The sequence below is a fragment of the Eretmochelys imbricata genome, chromosome 4 (genome assembly GCF_965152235.1).
Source record: "Eretmochelys imbricata isolate rEreImb1 chromosome 4, rEreImb1.hap1, whole genome shotgun sequence".
NCBI lineage: Eukaryota > Metazoa > Chordata > Testudines > Cheloniidae > Eretmochelys > Eretmochelys imbricata.
The window spans coordinates 118,785,450-118,806,309 of record NC_135575.1 but is presented as its reverse complement, the minus strand read 5'-3'; the positions used below and the strand labels follow the sequence as shown (position 1 = coordinate 118,806,309).

General features: G+C 43.2%; 1 protein-coding gene across 1 annotated transcript in view; it reads left to right on the top strand.

Annotated features, from left to right (window-relative positions):
* The window catches only part of OTOP1 (otopetrin 1), a 35,735-nt gene extending 16,630 nt beyond the window's left edge, over positions 1-19,105 (top strand). The window contains exons 4-6 of the mRNA XM_077814636.1: positions 2,772-2,902; positions 11,251-12,191; positions 18,551-19,105. Coding sequence (XP_077670762.1) covers positions 2,772-2,902; positions 11,251-12,191; positions 18,551-18,721 — 1,243 coding nt within the window. The 3' untranslated portion in view covers positions 18,722-19,105. The remainder of the gene's footprint in view (positions 1-2,771; positions 2,903-11,250; positions 12,192-18,550) is intronic.
* Positions 19,106-20,860: the final 1,755 nt, after the last annotated feature.

Sequence of the window (20,860 nt, the reverse complement as noted above, 5' to 3'; positions counted from 1 at the left end):
AAGCAACGGTTCTGCAGAAAAGGACCTGGAGATTGCAGTGGTCGAGAAGCTGGATATGAGTCAGCAGTGTGCCCTTGTTGCCAAGACGGTTAACGGAATATTGGGCTGCATTAGTAGGAGCATTGCCAGCGGATTGAGGGAAGTGATTATCCCCCTCTCTCTGACACTGGTAAGGCCACATCTGGAGTATTGTGTCCAGTTTTGGGCCCCCCCCCCACAGAAAGGATGTGGACAAATTGGAGAGTGCAGCGGAGGGCAACGAAAATGATCAAGGGGCTGGGGCACATGACTTACGTGGAGAGGCTGAGGGAACTGGGCTTGTTTAGTCTGCAGAAGAATGAGGGGGGATTTGATAGCAGTGTTCAACTACCTGAAGGGGGGTTCCAAAGAGGATGGAGCTCAGCTGTTCTCAGTGGTGGCAGATGACAGAACAAGGAGTAATGGTCTCAAGTTGCAGTTGGGGAGGTCTAGGTTGGATATTAAGAAACACTGTTTCACTAGAAGGATGGTGAAGCACTGGAAAGGGTTACCTGGGGAGGTGGTGGAATATCCATCCTTAGACGTTTTTAAGGCCCAGCTTGACAAAGCCATGGCTGGGATGATTAGTTGGGGCTGGTCCTGCTTTGAGCAGGGGGTTGGACTAGATGACCTCCTGAGGTCTCTTCCAACCCTAATCTTCTATGATTCTATGAAATGTCATAATGCTCATCTTGAAACATCACTGCTAAACAAACTACAGGAGCTGGCCAAATATTTATAGAAAACAAAATAAGAAAATGACTCAGAAACCTTGCCTATGGGTTCTGTTCTCTTTAGGTTTGTGTATAAATCCCATGAACACCAATGAGAATTAGGTAAACATATAGAAAAGAAAATAAGTCAAGTCCTATGATTATAAGGCTTTCTGATGTATTGAGCAGAGACAGGTGTGGTCCAGTGATCCAAGTTCAGTAGTTGGAGCCAGGAATTCATAAATCCAAATCTTGCCAGCAGTAATGACCCCCTCTGTGGCTCTTAGCAAGTCTCTTTGTATCATGTTCCGCATATTACTCGGCTACCTTACACAGTCACGGTGAGGAGTGAAATAGAAAGAGTGAGGGACAGTATGAGGTGATCCAGTGTGCTGTCCTGAGCAAGGGAGGCAGCGTGGTCCAATAGATACAGCAATGGCCTGGGAGCCAGGAGAGCTGGTTTCTATTCCTGGCTCTGCCACTGACCTGCTGTGTGACCTTAGGCAGGTCACTTTCACTATGTTTGGTCTCCCACCTTTGTTTGTCTTGTCAATTTAAATTGTAAGTTCTTTGAGCCAGGGACTTTCTCTTATTGTGTCTTTATACAGAGCCAATGAGGTCTGACCTTGATTGGGGCTTCCAAGTGCTACTGTTATACAAATAATAAATATCTGGACCAGACTTGGCTTTCATTTTTAGACAGGTTCCTGAGTCCTGAATTAAAAACTCATATTTTATGCATCACAACTGTGAAAATCCGCACACAATACCACTAACTAATACTGTTAGTTGGATTTGGGGGCAGTTTATACAACTGTGGGAATGCTCTTGAAAACATTTGTGATGTATTAGTTCTTTACTTCCATTATTAGCTTCACTGCAGCAGCACAATAGAGCCTTTGTTATATGCTCTACAGTACCTCTATACAGGGTGACATTAAAACATATTGTTCTGTTTGTTTAAACATGTAAAATACTATTCTTTTAGTTTATTTTCAAAATAAGGCTTGCAATGTGAGCTATTGAAATAGATCTATTTATAAGTGGATTGCTTATAGTGTGTTACCTCTGAATCTGGGACTTTGTGCAAAAGCAAGATAAAGAATTGATCAGAGAAGCTGACTAGAAGAAGGAATGCAAACACATTGGAAATTTGGTGCAAAAGAAAGAAGTCTGTGGTAAGCAGTGGGAAGTGGAGGGACCAAGACTGGCTCACTCTTGGAAAAACTACCATAGCATTCTATAATAATGGATCAAAACATCACAGTTTGTAATTACTGTTATGTTTTGACCCATTATCTCACTGCTTACCCCAGACATCTTTCTCTTGCCCCAGACTGGATCACATTCTGAGACTGAGATTTCAAAGCCTTCTAGGGTGCTTAACCACACAATTCCCATTTATTTTAATTGGAACTGTGTGGCTAAATCCCCTATGTGGCTTTGACAATTTTAACCAGGAAATCTTGTTCAGTAGATGGAAATGAATGGAGTGGAATCTGGAGAAGGCAGAGGAATCTCTGTAAGGAAAGGATGACTACAGTGGGTGTGAGGAAGGAGTGCAGAATGCTTTGAGGTACCTGTGCAGGAGTGGGAGCAGTAGAGCCTATTAACACTAATCAATTCCTGTTTAGATTAGTAAATCATTGTCATAAATGTGAACATTCATAAAAACCCATCCAGAAAGTTGCCATATAATATATGACTATTTCCAAAGAATGACGTATGCTATTCCATAATGCCATCATATAAACAATTCCATTGTACAAGGGATTGTAGCAAATAAGAGCAGCATCCTACTTACAATGCAATTTAATAGATTAAACCACTGCCTTTTTATAACATCCTGAAAGACTCACCTTTCTAACCTGTTTCACCATGAAGCATGCCGTAAGAAGACTATTTAGCATTTGTTTTATGGCTATTGAGGAGTAAACTAGTGTCAATTGTTGTACCCAGTAAAAAGTGATGTATTCCATTTAAGATAGATGGGGTGAAATCCTTTGTACAGATTGTATCGATAACTAATCTATTTTCTAGGTTTGGGGTGATCCATTCCGTGTTTACAAATTTACTCCTGTGGACAAATGGAGTGTTAACAGAATCAAAACACCTACTCAATGAACACAAGGAAAGACTAATCACACTTGGTTTTGGAAACATAACAATAGGTAAGCTAAAGGGTTGGTACATTTTTGGAAGTTCTGCTACAATGCATGATCATTCTAAATATGTGTAAGCGGGGGAATAGTCCCGCTCTTGTGGGGAACTTTCCTGGCTTCTGTACTACCCCGGTGAAGTGGACTAACGAAAGGATCTGAGTCTTTGCTCCCATTTCCTTTACCCAGTGGCCTCCCTGCCCTTGAAGACTCCCCTTCCACTCTCCTGTCTGGCAGAGTCCTTGTAACCCCAACAAAGCTGGGCCCAGGATTCCTGGGGGGCTCGACCCCCAACCCTGCTGTGGTCACCTAGGACAGGAGCTAGGGTGTCCCCACTCCGGGGTACTTTCTCTGCAATGGGCACTTCTCTGACCCACTGACCTTTACATACAAGTTAAAGTTATTTAATCAACAATTAATTTTAAAAAGAATAAGGAAAAATGGGAAAGGCTAAAGGAAACATCACCCCGCTCTGTGGCAGGGAACATCACAAACAGTGTCTCTGGAATGTCAGGGCAGTTCACAGTCTGTTCCTTGTAAGACCCAGGCCTTCTTCTCAGGCCTTGGCTGTGCTGCAGGGATGCTGTGGGTTGGACACTTGCTCTGGTGGTGGCCACACGCTCTCAGGCTCTAAGTGGTAGGACCCTTCTTCCCAGTGTCACTCCCGCCCTGTCGGGGTTATGATCCAAGCCTGGCCTGCAGAGCCCCTTGGCTGAGGCGTCTCCCTGTGCTGGGCCCGCTGCCCAGGGTCCCCCTCGCTCTCCTCAGCTGCTCACCACACCCAGCTCCGGACTGCTCCAGCCCCAGCTCCACCACTCTATCTCTGCACTGCTGCTGCTCTGCCTCCAGCTCCCTGGGCTGCTTCTTTGGCCCCTCTGGCTCTGGTTGCTCCAGCTCTGCTCCCAGGACAGGTCTGCTCTGCAGGCTGCTTCCGTGACTCTGCTCCCAGCACTGACCTGCTGCCTGGGCTGCTTTTCTGGCCCCTCTGGCTCTGGTTGCTGCAGCTCTGCTCCCAGGGCAAGTCAGCTCTCTCTGGGGTGTGCCTCTGGCTTTGCGGCTGCAGCTCTGCTCCCAGGACAGGGTCTGCTCTCTCTGGATCTGGCACAGCTTTGCTCCGCAGCTCAGCTTGGGCCCTTGCTTTCTCCTTAGCTCAGCCCCACTCTGTCTGACCCAGGCAAATCCAGCTCACACGGAGGACGGGATCTCCCTGGCCTCCTGACTCTGTGATTAGCCTGCCTGCCCTGTCATTCGGGCTGACCTGGAGCATTGGCCTCTCCCTATTGTTCCTGGGGACTGCCAGTCTCAGGGTCCTGATTTCCCAGCGACCCTTCCCCTTTTAGTACTGGGAGCTAGCCAACCAAAACACTCCCACTGACTGTTAGTAAGGGGGCAACAGTCCCCTTACATATGGTATCCCACCAGGTCAACGGTAAGTATCATACCATACATAATAAGGTCCTGATCACCTGCAATGGTCCATACATAAGAATAATGGTCCTGATCACCTGCAACTCCCATTTACTTCAGTGGGAACTGACGGTTCTCAGCACCTTAGTGAATCAGGACCAGAGTAACAATAATGTCCACAGACTCTAAAAAAGGCATGTTGTTAACATTTATTTTGATGTATAAAATCCTCAAAGCACCTATCCAGTAAGAAAGCACAGAGGGTAATTGAACAAAGCATGTAGTTAAAAGAGATTTTAATTGTTGCCATATTACTAGTGGTAAGCATCTCTCATGACATGGGCCCAATCCTGCAAAGCCTGTCAGGTGAGGAGTCCCACTGAATTCAATGGAACTGCTCCGGTGGCACCAAGCAGATATTTCTTAAGGAGGGGAAGCAAATTCCAGACCCTGTTCCACCCCCACCCGGGACCCTGTTCTGGTCCTTTTCCTGCAGGGTCTTCCTTGACTGGGGAGTCTCTCCTCTCTCTTACTAACACAGTATATGAGCCAGTGGCACCAGGAGTTGAATTCTCGGCAGACTTCCCTGCACTCCACTGTACAGGAACAGACTTCCGGTGCACCAGGCTAGGGGTTGGCGGGGAGGGGAGGTCAAATTTCAGTGGCATTGCGACTGCACAGCCAAAGCGATGTTCCAGACCACTCTGGCAGCAGCTGTACTTATTTAGTATTGAACCACTGCTTCAACGTGCTCAGGCTGTGCACCTGCTTCCCTGCTCTGCAGCCTATGGAACTTTAAGCAAGTGCAAAACCCTTCGGGATGGGGTGGAGCAGCATTTGCTCTCCTTCGCCCCTTCCCCAGCCCCCTCCAATTAGCGCTACCGAAGTAAAGATTCTGTATGTCAGTGCTGGTTTGCCTTCTGTATTATAAGAGTCTCTTCTCATACTGGACAATTTTCTCCACTGATAATATGTCACAGACTTTGACAAACTATGAACATGATCCTCTGAGGTGCTGAGCGCTTTCAACTCCCAATGAAATTAAGGGAAGTTGAGGGTAGTCAGCAGTTTAAATGGGAGATAAATGCACTCTGCAAGTGAGGGTACTTCTCTTCTGCTCCCAAAATTGTTCTGTAGGATTTTTGGAATCATACTAATCCTCACTGCAGGTGACGGGGAGGAGAGCCAGATATATGCAAGGAGGGAATATGCTTGCAGCTTTGGTGTAAATATTTTTTCCTAGTGAATCCAGTAGCACCTGGATCTTGACAACCCCTGGTTTTGGTTTTTCAAAACCAAAACCCAAACCAACCACATTTTTGCCTCCCTCTGTTGAGGATTAGCTGAAAATAGTTAGTTTGCAATTTTCCATTGCTCCCAGTAGAGTTCAAGGTAAATTCCAAAACTGGTAAAAAATACACTTAATAATTAGGATTGCCAACTTTCTATTGGCACAAAACCGAACATGCTTGCCCCGCCCCTTCCCTGAAGCCATGCCCCCTTCCCCGTCCCTTCGCCTGAGGCCCCACCCCAACTCATTACATTCCCCCACTCTTGGTGGCTTGCTCTCCCCCACCCTCACTCACTTTCACTGGGCTGGGGCAGGGGGGTTGGGGTGCAGGAGGAGATGAGGAATCTAAATGGGGATGCAGGCTCTGGGGTGGGGCCAGAAATGAGGGGTTCAAGGTGCAGGAGGGGACTCTGGGCTGGGGAAGGGAGTTGGGTTGTGGGAGGGGCTGAGGGCTCTGGCTGGGGGTAAAGGCTCTGGGGTAGGGCTGGAGATGAGGGGTTTGAAGTGCAGGAGGGGGCTCCAGGTTGCAGGGGGCTCAGGGCTGGGGTTTAGGGTGCAGGAGGGGTCAGGGCTCTGGGCTGGGGCCTGCGATGAGGGGTTTGGAGTACAGGAGGGGGTTTCTGGTTGGGGGGGGTCAGGGCTGGGGCAGGGGATTGGGGCATGGGGCTGGGGCACAGGCTTACCTGCGGCAGCTTCCGGTCAGCAGCTCAGCGCGGGAACTCAGGCTGGCTTCCTGCCTGTCCTGGCACCACAGACCGCTCTACACCCCAGAAGTGGGTCCAACTCCTAGGGATAGGCAAGCAGGTGGCTCTGTGCGCTGCTCTCGCCTGCAGGCACCACCCCCCCTCAGCAGCTGGTGCTGGCTGGACTGCCAGGGTCCCTTTTCGACTGGGTGTTCCGAAAACCGGACACCTCGTCACCCTATTAATAATATAGTCCACATTTTCAAAAACTACCTCTGAAATTGGATCCACAGTTTTATACCTGCAATTTACAAGTTCTATCCCATATAGGTACAAATAGAATCCAGATGCCACATTACCTGATTGCTGCTGCAGATCCAGTATTTAGATATGTAGTTCAGAGATTTTCTCCAGTTGTACTGCATAGAGCACTGGTGGTCTGTGGAATACATGCCAGTGGCCAGCAGAAAGCAGGTTATTGGCTTCCTTCCTAGTTTCCATCTGTTAAATTGCATTTAGAGACAGCTAAAATCCATTCAAAACATTCAGAACCTCAAAGATATGAGCACCAGAGTTCTGGACTTACCAGTCAACTGGACACCCTCTGGAACCGGAAGTAATCAGGCAGCAGTGGAGACATGCAGAGACACAAAAAAAGGAAATACTTTACTGCCTCGGGACTTTAGCCCTGGGGCTCAGGGCTTCAGCTGGGGAGTGGGGGTTAAGGCTGCAGCCACAGGTGAGGGGTGTCAGGGCTCTGGGCAGGGTGGGGGTCACGGCTTCTGACCCTTGGGAGCACCAGGGCTCGAGATCTGGGGGGAGCACTGGGACTTGGGGCTTCAGCCCCATGGCTCCTCTCCTGGTTTCAGCCTGGGGCTTCAGACTGGTGACTTCTTTCCTGGCTTCAGCCCCATGGGTGGTTCCGGGGCTCGGGGCTTTAGCTACAAGGGAAGCACTGATTTCATCCCCAGCGCTCCCCCCATAGCTAAAGCCCCGAGCTCTGGTGTGTCCCCTCTACCCCACTGAAACTGGGAGTGGAGCCATGGGGAGCCCTGAGCCCCGCCCCCACTGGCAGAAGCCAGGAGCGGAGCCATGGGGCTGAAGCTCTGAGCCCTGGTGCCCCGCCGCCCGCGAGGCTGAAACTGGAAGCAGAGCCACAGGGCTGAAGCCCCAAGCCCCAGCGCACGCTCCAGATCTAAAGGCCTGAGCCCTAGTGCTTCCAAGGGTCAGAAGCTCTGACCGCCCCCTACCCAGAGCTCTGTCCCACCCCCGCGACTGCAGCCCCAACCCGCCTCCCCCAGTGGCTGAAGTCCATAAAGTCGTGTTCGGAGTTACGCACATTTCAGCGTTATGGACACCTCCATTCTTCCCGAGGTGTCCATAACTCTGAGGTTTTACTGTATTACTCTTCTATGTAATAAATGGCTGTGGTTGCCACAGAGGAGATGCAATTGCAAATGGTAAAAGATAGTCCATGCAATTGTGGATGACTGGAACAGGTGATCCATGAGTCAATCTCTGAATTAACATGTGTTCCACACCAAGTAATGATTTGAGAATTCTATTTGTTTGCACCTCTGTGTAGTTTGCACTAAAAACAAAAAACCCACAGGCACAAATATTTGTGGGTGAAATTTTAGAACCAAATTAACACATAAAAACAGCCATACTCTGTCAGACCAATGGTCCCTCTAGCCCCGTATCCTGCCTTCTGACAGTGGCCAATGCCAGTTGCTTCAGAGAAAGGGAATGAACAGAACAAGGCAATTTGAATGATTCCTCTGGTCCAGTACCAGCTTCTGGCAGGTTGAGGTTTAGGGAGCATGGGGGTTGCATCTCTGACCATTTTAGCTAATAGCCATTGATGGACCTATCCTCCATGAACTTACTTGATTCTTTTTTGAACCCAGTTATACTTTTGGCCTTCACAACATCTCCTGAAAATGAGTTCCACAGGTTGACTGTGTGTTGCGTGAAGAATTACTTCTTTAGGTTTGTTTTAAACCTCCTGCCTATTAATTTCATTGGGTGACTCCTAGTTCTTGTGTTATGTGAAGGGGTAAATAACACTTCCCTATTTAATTTCTCCACATCATTCATGATTTTATAGATCTGTATCATACCCTCCCTTAGTCGTCTCTTTTCTAAGATGAACGGTCCCACTCTTTTTAATCTCTCCATGTATGGAAGCTGTTCCATACCCCTAATCATTTTTGTTGCCCTTCTCTACACCTTTCCAATTCTAATATATCTTTTTTGAAATGGTGCAACCAGAACTTCACGCAGTATTCCAGGGAATACCATGGATTTATATAGTGGCATTATGATACTTTCTTTTTAGATATTTTTATTATCTATCCCTTTCATAATGGTTCCTAACATTCTGATAGTTTGACTGCTGCTGCACATTGAATGGATGTTTTCAGAGAACTATCCACAATAACTCCAAGATCTCTTTCTTGAGTGGTAACAGCTAATTTAGACCCCATCATTTTGTATGTATAGTTGGGATTATTTTTTCCAATGTGCATTTTTTTCAATTATCAGCACTAAATTTCATCTGCCATTTTGTCACTGTTACCCAGTTTAGGAGATCCTTTTGTAACTCTTCACAGTCATCTATGGACTTAACTGTATTGAATAATTTTGTATCATCTGCAAATTTTGCCACCTCACTATTCACCCCCTTTTCCAGGTCATTTATGAATATGTTAAATTTAACATCCTTGTAGGGGGGAAATACCAAACCCCCCCACCACAGTAACATTTAACTTCAAAAAGGGGAACTACACAAAAATGAGGAGGCTAGTTAGATGAAATTAAAAAGAATAGTCACAAGAGTGAAATGCCTGCAAGCTGCATGGAAGTTTTAAAAAAACCCACAATAAAGACTCAAACTAAATAGAAAACAAACAAAACAAGTAAGAGGACCAAAAAATGCCACCACGTCTAAACAACAGTATAAAAGATGTGGTTAGAAACAGAAAGACATATTTTAAAAATTGGAAGTCAAATTGTACTGAGGAAAAGAGAAGCATAAATTCTGGCAAGCCCGATTTATTGAAAAGTATAATTAAGTAGGCTAAAAAAGACTTTGAAGAGCAACTAGCGAAAGACACAAAAACTAACAGCAAATGTTTTTTTAAGTACATCAGAAGCAGGAAGACTGCCAAACAATCAGTAGGGCCACTGGATAATCGAGGTGCTAAAGGAGCACTCAGGGAAGACAAGGCCATTGCAGAAAAGCAAAATGAATTATTTGCATTGGTCTTCACTGCAGAGTATATGAAGGAAATTACTATACCTGAGCCACTATTTTTAGATGACAAATCTAAGGAACTGTCCCAGATTGGTGTGTCAGTAAAGGAGGTATTAGAACAAATTGATAAATTAAAGAGCAGTAAGTCACTGGGACCAGATGGTATTCACCCAAGAGTTCTGTAGGAACTCAAATATGAAATTGTAGAGCTACTAACTGGGATGTAACCTACCACTTATACCACCCACTGAACCAGATGACTGATGGGTAGCTAATGTGTAACTGATTTTTTTAAAAGGCTACTGAGGTGATCCTGGCAATTACAAGCTGGTAAGCCTAACGTCAGTACTAGGCAAATTGATTGAAACTATAGTAAAGAACAGAATGATCAGATACATATATGAACACGATATGCTGGGAAAGAGTCAACACGGTTTTGTAAATGAAAATCATGTTTCACCAATCTGTTAGACTTCTTTGAGGGGGATCAACAAACATGTGAACAAGGGTGATCCAATGGATATAGTGTATGTGGACTTGGTGTCCTGAAACACCTGACTTCTAGAAGCTGGGACTGGGTGACAGGAAGTGGATCACTGGATAAAGTGGCCTGTTTTGTTCACTCCCCTTTGAAGCATCTGGCACTGGCCACTGTCAGAAGATGACATACTGGGCAAGATGGACCAACAGTCTGACCCAGTATGACCATTCTTATGTTCTTTTGTTGAACAGCACAGGTGCCAGTATGGATCCTTGGGGGGATGCCGCTATTCACCTCTCCCCATTGTGAAAACTGTCCATTTATTCCTAACCTTTGTTTCCTATCTTTTAGCCAGTTACTGATCCATGAGGGGACTTTTCACTCTTATCCCGTGGCTGGTTTGTTTGTTTAACAGTCTTTGGTGAGGGACCTTGTTAAAGGCTTTCAGAAAGTCGAAGTACACTATAGTTGTGACCTGTTTGAAAATGTGTCCCATATATAAATTTACATATTACAGATAAATTCAATGCAAAATAAAAGTGATAATTAGTTTCTCCTTTACTAGCCTGACAAGACTGAGCCTGTGTTTTCCCAACAATAGCTGGTAGAAGCCATAATTCACAGTTTGGTAGATAAATGGGAAGGGAATTGATTTTTAAATATTTTATTTTAAATTAAAATATTGGTAATATTTAAGTGTAAGTATATAAGGACCAATTATCCTGTCACTTATACATGTGTAAATCAGGAATAAAGTCAGTGGAGTTACAGTGGTGTATAACTGAAAGGGGAACTAGGCCCTACACAGTTAGGACTGAATTCTGCATCTGTTCCAGATATGGAACTCCTATTAGCTTCTGTAGGAGTTTCATCTGTAGAATGGCAGCAGAATCAAGCCCCTACTGGTTTGGAATCTTAAATATTTTAAATACATTGTTCTCATCAAAACCGTGCTGAACTTTAAGAGATGTGTGTGAAATTTTAACATTCACTTTTGATGAGGATTTTGCCTAGAAATTGCAATAAGGCTGTCGTTCAAGTTTTGGAGGAGGTGCAAAAGTTGCTCTTAGACTAGTGCTTTTAGTGTCCAACACCCAGCTAATTTTTTTTTTCAGGTGACTAAATGTAAGACATGAGCTGTCTGACTGAAATAATCATTCTCCTTGTTATGGTGTTGTCTCATTTAAAAGAAAAAACATTTATTGCACAACAAAATCTAATCTCTTTCTCCTTTTTTAGATTTAGATGACCATGCACCCCAATGTAATTGTACAACAACTCTCTGTTCGATATTTTCTCAAGGAATGTATTACCTATATCCCTTCAACATAGAGTATCATATTTTAGCATCCACAATGCTCTATGTCCTGTGGAAGAATATTGGACGCAAAGTAGAACACCACCACCAATACAAAATACCGTTCAAGTTTCATGGCATAACAGTGGGCACGATTTTTGGACTGATTGTGCTGATTAGCACAATAGCGATCGTTGTCGTGTACTTAATTCAGATAGGACGTTCGAAAATCAAGAGTGAGTTAGCACTTACTATGTTTTACTTATATGCTATCTCCGTACTGACTCTTATGTGTGCAGCTGGAATTGTCGCCCTTCTAATTTACAGACTAGAAGAAAGATCAATGGATAATTCAAAAAATCCTGCCAGGAAACTTGATGCAGATCTATTAATTGGCACAGCTTCAGGTTCCTGGCTCCTCTCTTGGGGTTCTATCCTAGCGACTATCTGTGCCCAGGCCCATCCAAAATACACATGGTACAATCTGCCTTATTCCATCCTGGTTATTATTGAGAAATATATTCAGAACCTCTTTATCATTGAGTCCATACATCGTGAACAGGAAAAGGTGAATGATGACATTAAAACTCTTCGAATAGTAACTGTATCCAGTCAGAGCACCCTGTCATTTACCCCATCATACAAAGAAATTTACAATGGAGCAGCTGATATGGACAATGGAAAGTTTCCATACATGTTAAATGAGAATATCTACATGAGAGAAAGAAGTGGTGGTGATGGTTTTGATGAAGTCAGGAGTCAAGCTAGCAGTCCAGTCAGACACTCAACCTCAGATTTCTCACTCTACAGTCGAAACTCAGTTAACAATAAGAGGAGAATCCTGAAGAACATTGCAGCATTTTTATTCCTGTGTAATCTTTCGGTAAGGTATTCTGAATGTAATTCACAAAATTAATACCAAAAAGCTCTCTAAAACCACCAAGACGAAGAATATTAATGTTACTCAGTTTTACTCTTTATAATAAGTGAATTTTAGTGCTTGTGAAAGGAGGTGGATTGTCTGCACCATTGGGTAATAATGTCTACTTAGAAGCGGAATAGGCATGGGACAAGGTATTTAACCTTGGAGATTAAAGTCTGTTTATCCACAGTACAGGAATGACACAGGCAGTGATCCCTGAAACTCTGCCCTCTCAATGTGCCCCCAAAATGATATGGAGGACTACTTACAGAGGAGAAAAGAGTAATTCAGTCTCCATCCTTGGTCTTTCTGTTGCGACTGCTAACAAGACAGGATGTAATTAGTGACTATTATAGTGGCGAGAGTATTCCAGTAGAAGACTCCCAATCCATTTCATATTGGCCACTCAATAGTTGTCAGTCAATTTATTGGTTGTCAGTCAACCACTGTGCTCAGTGGTTTGAGCATTGGCCTGCTAAACCCAGGATTGTGACTTCTATCCTTCAGGGGGCCATGTAGGGATCTGGGGCAAAAATTGGGGATTGGTCCTGCTTTGAGCAGGGAGTTGGACTAGATGACCTCCTGAGGTCCCTTCCAACCCTGATATTCTAGTATTCTATGATAAGAACATAACATAAGAACGGCCATACTGGGTCAGACCAAAAGTCCATCCAGCCCAGTATCCTGTCTTCTGACAGTGGCCAATGTCAGGTACCACAGAGGGAATGAACAGAACAGGAAATCATCAAGTGATCCATCCACTGTCACCCATTGCCAGGTTCTGGCAAACAGAGGCTAGGGACACTATCTCTGCCCATCCTGGCTAATAGCCATTGGCGGACCTATCCTTCATAAATTTATCTAGTTCTTTTTTGAACTCTGTTATGGTCTTGGCCTTCACAACATCCTCTGGCAAAGAGTTCCACAGGTTGACTATGTGTTGTGTGTTGAAATACTTCCTTTTGTTTGTTTTAAACCTCCTACCTATGAATTTCATTTGGTGACCCCTAGTTCATGTGTTATGAGGCAGAGTAAATACACTTCCTTATTTACTTTCTCCACACCAGTCATGATTTTATAGACCTCTATCATATCTTCCCTTACTCGTCTCTTTTCCAAGCTGAAAAGTCCCAATCTTATTAATCTCGCCTATATGGAAGCGGTTCCATGATTAGCTGTTCCTAATCATTTTTGTTGCCCTTTTCTGAACTTTTCCCAATTCCAATATATCCTTTTTGAGATGGGGAGACCACATCAGCACTTAGTATTCAAGATGTGGGCGGACCTTGGATTTATATAGAGGCAATATGATATTTTCTGTCTTATCTATCCCTTTCTTAATGATTTTCAACATTCTGTTAGCTGTACATTGAGTGGATGTTTTCAGAGAACTATCCATAGTGACTCCAAGAGCTCTTTCTTGAGTGGTAACAGCTAATTTAGATCCCATAATTTTGTATGTATAGTTGGGATTATGTTTTCCAATGTGCATTACTTTGCATTTATACTTTGAATTTTGTTGTCCAGTTACTCAGTTTTGTGAGATTCTGTGATGGGGTGGGAATTGCCACTGCAGCACCCCCTGCTGGATGCCCCAGGGATCAGCTCTGCTAAGGGTGTGCCCTCTTCTGATAGCGTCTCACCACCATCACTTCTGCTCCAAGACCCATTTCCCTCCAAGGACTGCAATGTCCCCTTCAGGACGCAGCCCTCTGGCTGTGCCACACTGTGATCCCGCCTTCTGCGGGGACACTATCTCAGTCCCTCAGTCCAGCCACTTCCTCAGTGGTGAGGGGGGAGTGAGGGGAGGACCCAGGGACTCTGTAGATGACAGCCCCATGCTGCATCTCCTCCAGTCTCAGTCTACTTCCCTGGGCCACTTCCCCGCAGCCCCATCTCCGCCCTTATCTCAGGGCCTCAGCATGCCAGTCTTGGCAGTCAGCCAGGAGTTCACTCTGACTCCCCTGATCCTGCCTGTCTCTGTCTAAAATGCTAGCATTCTTCTTCCTTCAAGGCATCCAGTTCTTCCTCCTTGGTCTCCAGGGAGCAACTGAAGCTGCTCTAAGAAAAGGAGTACTTGTGGCACCTTAGAGACTCCTTTTCTTTTTGCGAATACAGACTAACACGGCTGCTATTCTGAAACCTGAAGCTGCTCTGCAGCCCTTCTTATATGGGGCAGCCCAGCCCTGATTGGCTGCTCCTCACAGCCCCTCTCTAATTGTCTGTCTCCTGCACAGCCACCCTAGGGCTCTATTAACCCCTTATGAGCCAGTGTGGGGCAGATGCCCCATCACAGATCCCTTTGCAGCTCTTCGCAGTCTCTTTTGGACTTAACTATCTTGAGTAGTTTTGTATCATCTGCAAATTTTGCCACCTCACTGTTTACCCCTTTTTCCAGATCATTTATGAATATGTTGAATAGGACTGGTCCCAGTACAGACCCCTGAGGGACACCACTATTTACCTCTCTCCATTCTGAAAACTGACCATTTATTGCTACCCTTTGTTTCCTACCTTTTAACCAGTTACTGATCCATGAGAGGACCTTAGCTCTTATCCCATGACAGCTTACTTTGCTTAAGAGCCTTTGGTGAGGGGCCTTGTCAAAGGCTTTCTGAAAATCTAAGTACACTATATCCACTGGATCCTCCTTGTGCACATGCTTGTTGACCCCCTCAAAGAATTCTATTGGATTGGTGAGGCATGATTTCCTTTTACAAAAACCATGTTGACTCTTCCCCAACAAATTATGTTAATCTATGTATCTGACAATTCTGTTCTTTACTATAGTTTCAACCAGTTTGCCTGGTTCTGAAATCAAGTTTACTGGCCTGTAATTGCCAGGATCATTTCTGGGGCACTTTTTAAAAATTGGCGTCACATTCGCTATCTTTCAGTCATTTGGTACAGAAGCTGATTTAAATGACAGGTTACAAACCACAGTTAGTAGTTCTGCAATTTCACATTTGAGTTCCTTTAGAACTCTTGGGTGAATACCATGTGGCCCTGGTGACATATTACTGTTTAATTTATCAATTTATTCCAAAACCTCCTCTAATGACACCTCAATCTGGGACAGTTCCTCAGATTTGTCACTTAAAAGGAATGGCTCAGATTTGGGAATCTCCCTCACATCCTGAGCTGTGAAGACCGATTAATTCATTTAGTGTCTCCTCAATGTCCTTATAGTCCTTGAGTGCTCCTTTAGCATCTTGATTGTCCAGTGGCCCCACTGGTTGTTTAGCAGGCTTCCTGCTTCTTATGTACTTAAAATTTTTTTTGCTATTACTTTTTGAATCTTTGGCTAGCTGTTCTTCAATTTTTTTTGGCCTTCCTAATTATATTTTTTACCTTCATTTGCCTGAGCTTATGCTCCTTTCTATTTTCCTCACTTGGATTTAACTTCCATTTTTTAAAAGGATGCCTTCTTGCCTCTCACTGCTTCTTCTACTTTGTTGTTTAGCCATGGTGGTACTTTTTTGGTTCTCTTACTATGTTTTTTAATTTGAGGTATGCATTTCAGTTGAGACTATTATGCTGTCTTTAAAAGTTTCCATGCAGCTTGCAGGGATTTCACTTTTGGCACTGTGCCTTTTAAGTTCTGTTTAATTAACTTCCTCATTTTTGTGTAATACCCCATTCTGAAATTAAATGCTACCATGGTGGGCTGCTGTGGTGTTTTGCCAGCCCCAGGGATGCTAAATTTAATTATATTATGATCACTATTATCAAGCGGTCCAGGTATATTCACCTCTTGGACCAGATCCTGTGCTCCTCTTAGGACTAAATCAAGAATTGCCTCTCCTCTTATGGGTTCCAGCTGCTCCAAGAAGCGGTCACTTAAAGCGTCAAGAAACTTTATCTCTGTGTCCTGAGGTTACATGTACCCAATCAATAGGGGATAGTTGAAATACCTCATTATTACTGAGTTTTTTTATTTTTATAGCCTCTCTAATCTCCCTGAACATTTCACAATCACTATCACCATCCTGGTCAAGAGGTCGGTAGTATATCCCTACTGCTGTATTCTTATTATTCAGGTATGGAATTACTATCCCTAGAGATTCTGTGGTACAATTTGGTTCATTTAAGATTTTTACTTCATTTGATTCTATGCTTTCTTTTACATATAGTGCCATTCCCCCACCAGCATGACCTATTCTGTCCTTCCAGTATATTTTGTACCCTGGTATTACTGTGTCCCATTGATTATCCTCATTTCACCAAGTTTCTGTGATGCCTATTATTTCCATATCCTCATTTAATATAAGGCACTCTAGTTTCCCCATATTATTATTTAGACTTCTAGAATTTGTATAAGCACTTAAAAATGGTCACTTTTTAGCTGTCTGCCATTACATGTCAGTCAGCCAGCCCCCTCTCCATTCTGAGAATGATGACATAGCCACATCATTATGACTTCACAGTTTCCTTTTTAGGGTACATCTACACTGTAGCTGGAGATGTAATTTCCAGCTTGGGTACATACATTAACTTTTTGATTGAACTAGTGTGCTAAAAATAGCAGTGTAGTCTCAGTGGTGCTAGCAGCAGCCTGGGCTAGCTGTCCGAGTCTCAGGTGAGACTGTATGTGGGTGACTAGCCAGTGCTACTACCTGCTCTGCCAGACAGATTTGCTTTGAGGACATGGACAATACAAAACCCCTTAAAGTCCCTTTTTTTAGCTTGTGTATGAGCAGCTGCTTCCCCAATTACTACATTTTTAGGCTAAACTTTGTACATAGTTATGTAAAAATGTACTGTACATTCAGTAGAACCTCAGTTATGAACACCTCAGAAATGGAGGTTGTTCGTAACTGAACAAAATGTGGCTGTTCTTTCAAAAGTTTACAACTTAATATTAACTTAATACAGCTTTGAAACTTTACTATGCAGAAGAAAAATGCTGCTTTTAACAGTCTTAATTTGTATGAAACAAATAGAGGAACAGTTTCCTTACCTTGTCAAATCTTTTAAACTCTTTTTTTCAATAATTTATGTTTAATACAGTACTGTACCGTATTTGCTTTAAGAAAAAACTCTGTTGCTGCCTGACCAGTTGCTGTCTGTGGTTTCCTGGTCAGTTTGTAACTCTGGTGTTCATAACTTCCCACCCACGCAACTTCCCCAAACCAGAAACACTATGGGCCTGATTCTGCAACATACTGTACTTCCTCAACTGAAAGCACTCATCACCTTTCAAGATAGGACCATATTCTGTGAAATAACTAGCCCCAAATTATAGGTTTAATATGATGGTAAAAGTGGGCCCTTCCATGGGATCCTTGTTTATAGTAGGGCTCACGCTAGTGCTAAGACTGGTTCAGTTGTCCCTGTGATACCACCTGTGGGAATTTTTTTTTTTTTTTTAAAAACTTCAGTGTAACGTGGCCTAAGGGGTTTATTTATCTGTCAACTCAATGCACAAATGTAGCTCTCCTTAAAGTAACTATTAATTATGTACACACATTGAGACAAGAATTCCTTGATAAGGGTTCATTTACTTGCTGTGGAATTGTTTTATAAAAGTCACTAAGGCCCCAGTTTTAAAGGTATTTAGGCATTGCTCTGCTCAGCACTGCAAGGCCCAAGGGCAACATTTTAAAGTTATTTAGGTATCTGAAGATGAAGATAGGTGCCTGAGGCCAGATTTTTAAAGATATTTAGGTATCTAAAGATGCAGACAGGTCTTTTTTAGTGAGGTTTTCAAAAGTCCCTACGCACCTAACTCTGCCTGGGTACTTTGGAAAATCCCACTAGGCATCTATCTGCATTTTAGACACCTAAACACATTTAAAATTCTGGCCCTCAGGAGCCCAAGTTGCATTGAAAGTCAGCAGGACTTAGTCTACTATATGCCTAAATAACTCCTGAAAATAGGACTTACTTGTCTCATTCACTTAGGCTGTGAATGTTGAATGGAACAACCCCTAAATACCTTTAAAATCTGGCCCTAAAAACTGACAGTTCTTTCCAGAAATCTTGCTATGGAACTAAGCAATATACATTATATTGTAAGTACACAGTTTTGCATTACAAGCCACCTCTTAATGTACTATATGGAAAGGAACTCAGGCCACATCTGTTAGCTTTAAGCAAGACAGAGGGCCTGATTCTCCACTTGCTTACACTGGAATAAACGAGGAGTAACTGCTGAAATCCATGTGAATAGAGAATTGGGCTCAGTGATCTTTGACACCAAATGATATTGGTTCATTTGCAGTATCGAAGGAATGAGTACGTTATACCACAATCACTATAGGCAAGCATCACGTGATGAAGATAATGACTGATACCAGTGTTGTTTTCTTTCCATGCAGCTTTGGATTCCACCAGCATTTGGTTGCCGCCCAGAGTATGACAATGGACTGGAAGAAATAGTTTTTGGCTTTGAACCTTGGATAATTGTTGTTAACCTTGCAATGCCTTTTTCTATTTTCTATCGTATGCATTCAGCTGCCTCACTCTTTGAGGTCTATTGCAAAACATAATCTATAAACAGTCTCCGTGAACAATGAGTTGAATGCATGACTGAATAAATGAAAAGGGACAGAGTGAATACACCAGCAGCTGGTTGATATTAACAGGTTCTACAACTATTTTAACAAACAAGACTATAGTTAATAGAACTTAATATTCAATATCATTCATTCCCCCACATATTTTATTATACTTTTTTTAGACAGACACTTCGATATTATTGTAAAGTTAACCAAAATGTGTCTGAATCTTTTGCTGTCTAAATCATCTGAGGCTCAGCATGTGGAAACAAGATATAGTCTCTGAGTTATTTGTACTGATGCAGTTCTCCTCTGCATGTTGCCTCTGGATGGGATTTTTCAAAAATTAGGAGCAAAGATCCCATTGACTTTCCATCAGACCTACGCTTCTAAATTACTTAGAAATTACTTACACCTTTGAAAATCTCACCCTCAATTTTTAGCAAAATGTTTTATAATATAAACTGGAAACATAATCTGTTATTTAGAGGGGGAAAATTCTGTTTAATTTTCGGACTGAGAAAAATATGTTATCTTCCTGAGTACACTGTAAGAAAGTACAGACACTGTATAAATTTAGATATGGTACTGTATATAATTCCTTATGAGTTAAACATGATTTTATTCATGAACTCCCATTGTTTTTTACTTACTATATGAAATAACTAATGAATAAAGTTAATTTCTTTAATTGTTCAGGTTGGCTTCCAGATCTTTGAAACTGTTTGAGGGGAAAGCTAATCTTGTAGTTTATGTTCAGCTCCAGGTGACCTGTGTTTTACTCCCAGCACTGCCACAAACTTCCCATGTGACTTTGGAGAAATTTCTTAGTTTCTCTGTACCTCTGTGCTCCAGTTTGTAAAATGAGGATAATAATACCTATTTATCTCACACTGGGGCCATGAGTCTTAGCTAATAATGCCCATGAAGCTTGGCAGGATCCTTGGGTGGAAGATCACACAGAAGTACAAAAGTACAATTGTTATTTTTCATGAGCTGCTGTAACCATGAATATGTGGTGTCAGGAACATAGGAACTGCTATACTGAACCAGGTTAGTGGTCCAGTGGTTTCTCAGTGACCAGTACCAGACGCTTCAGGGGAAGAAGCAAGGAACTTGCAATACTCCATTAAAATAACCTATCCACAAGGAAAGGGGTAACAGGGATAAATATTGTTTACTCCCACCCTGCCTTTTACTGTTAAGCGTACTAGTTTTTCAAGTTCCTTTATATCACACCAACTGTTGGGGTATCTGTGCTTTTAGGGCTGGACAAAGTTCCTTACAGCGAGAGGTTTAGGGAGCTCAATCTGTTTATTTTATGAAAAGGAAGATCAAAAGGTAACTTGATTACAGTGTGTAAGTACTGTCACAGGGAGAAAATAGCAAGCATTAAAGCACCCTTTAATCTAGCAGAGAAAGGCATAATCAGAACCTATGGCTGGAATTTGAAGCCAGAGAGATTTCAGTTAGAAATTAGGCACAAACATTTAACGTTCATGGTGATGAACCATTGGAAAAAGCTAGCTAGGGAAGAATTACAGTTGTCGGCTTAACTTCAACTGATAAAAACAATGTTGCCTGCACACCACTAGATGGTGATCTTACACCAATACAAATGAAGTCCTGACAAAGCAGGAATAGTGCAGTAAATAATTTAAGTGATTAGATTTAAGGAGCACCTCATAGCCCAATTACTTTGGTTTTATTCTGTGAAATATTAGGTGAACAGGTGGAGTTCCATGTAGCTTATCTACTGCACTTTATGGGCTGGATTCCCAAAAGGTCTTACCTAACTGCGACTTTAGGTGCCTAAATCCCAGAATCAGCCCCCACTGTAATTCACAAAAACCTCCGCTTAGCTGCCCCAAATCCTGTAGATGCTTAAACTTGCTCAGCACCTAGAGTTGCCTAGGTGCTGATGTTTCTACCTCTGAGCATGTGCACTGAAGCCCTACACCATGTGTCCAGATGCCAAAAACAATTCCCTCAGAGGAAGATAGACATTCATCTGCCTCACTCCTCTGAGGGGCCTGCTCTGGTATGTAGGCTTGGAGCTCACCTACCAGACTGGCCCCTATAGACAAACTTACATGCCACTGCCACCAGCCAGTGGCAAAGCTACAATGG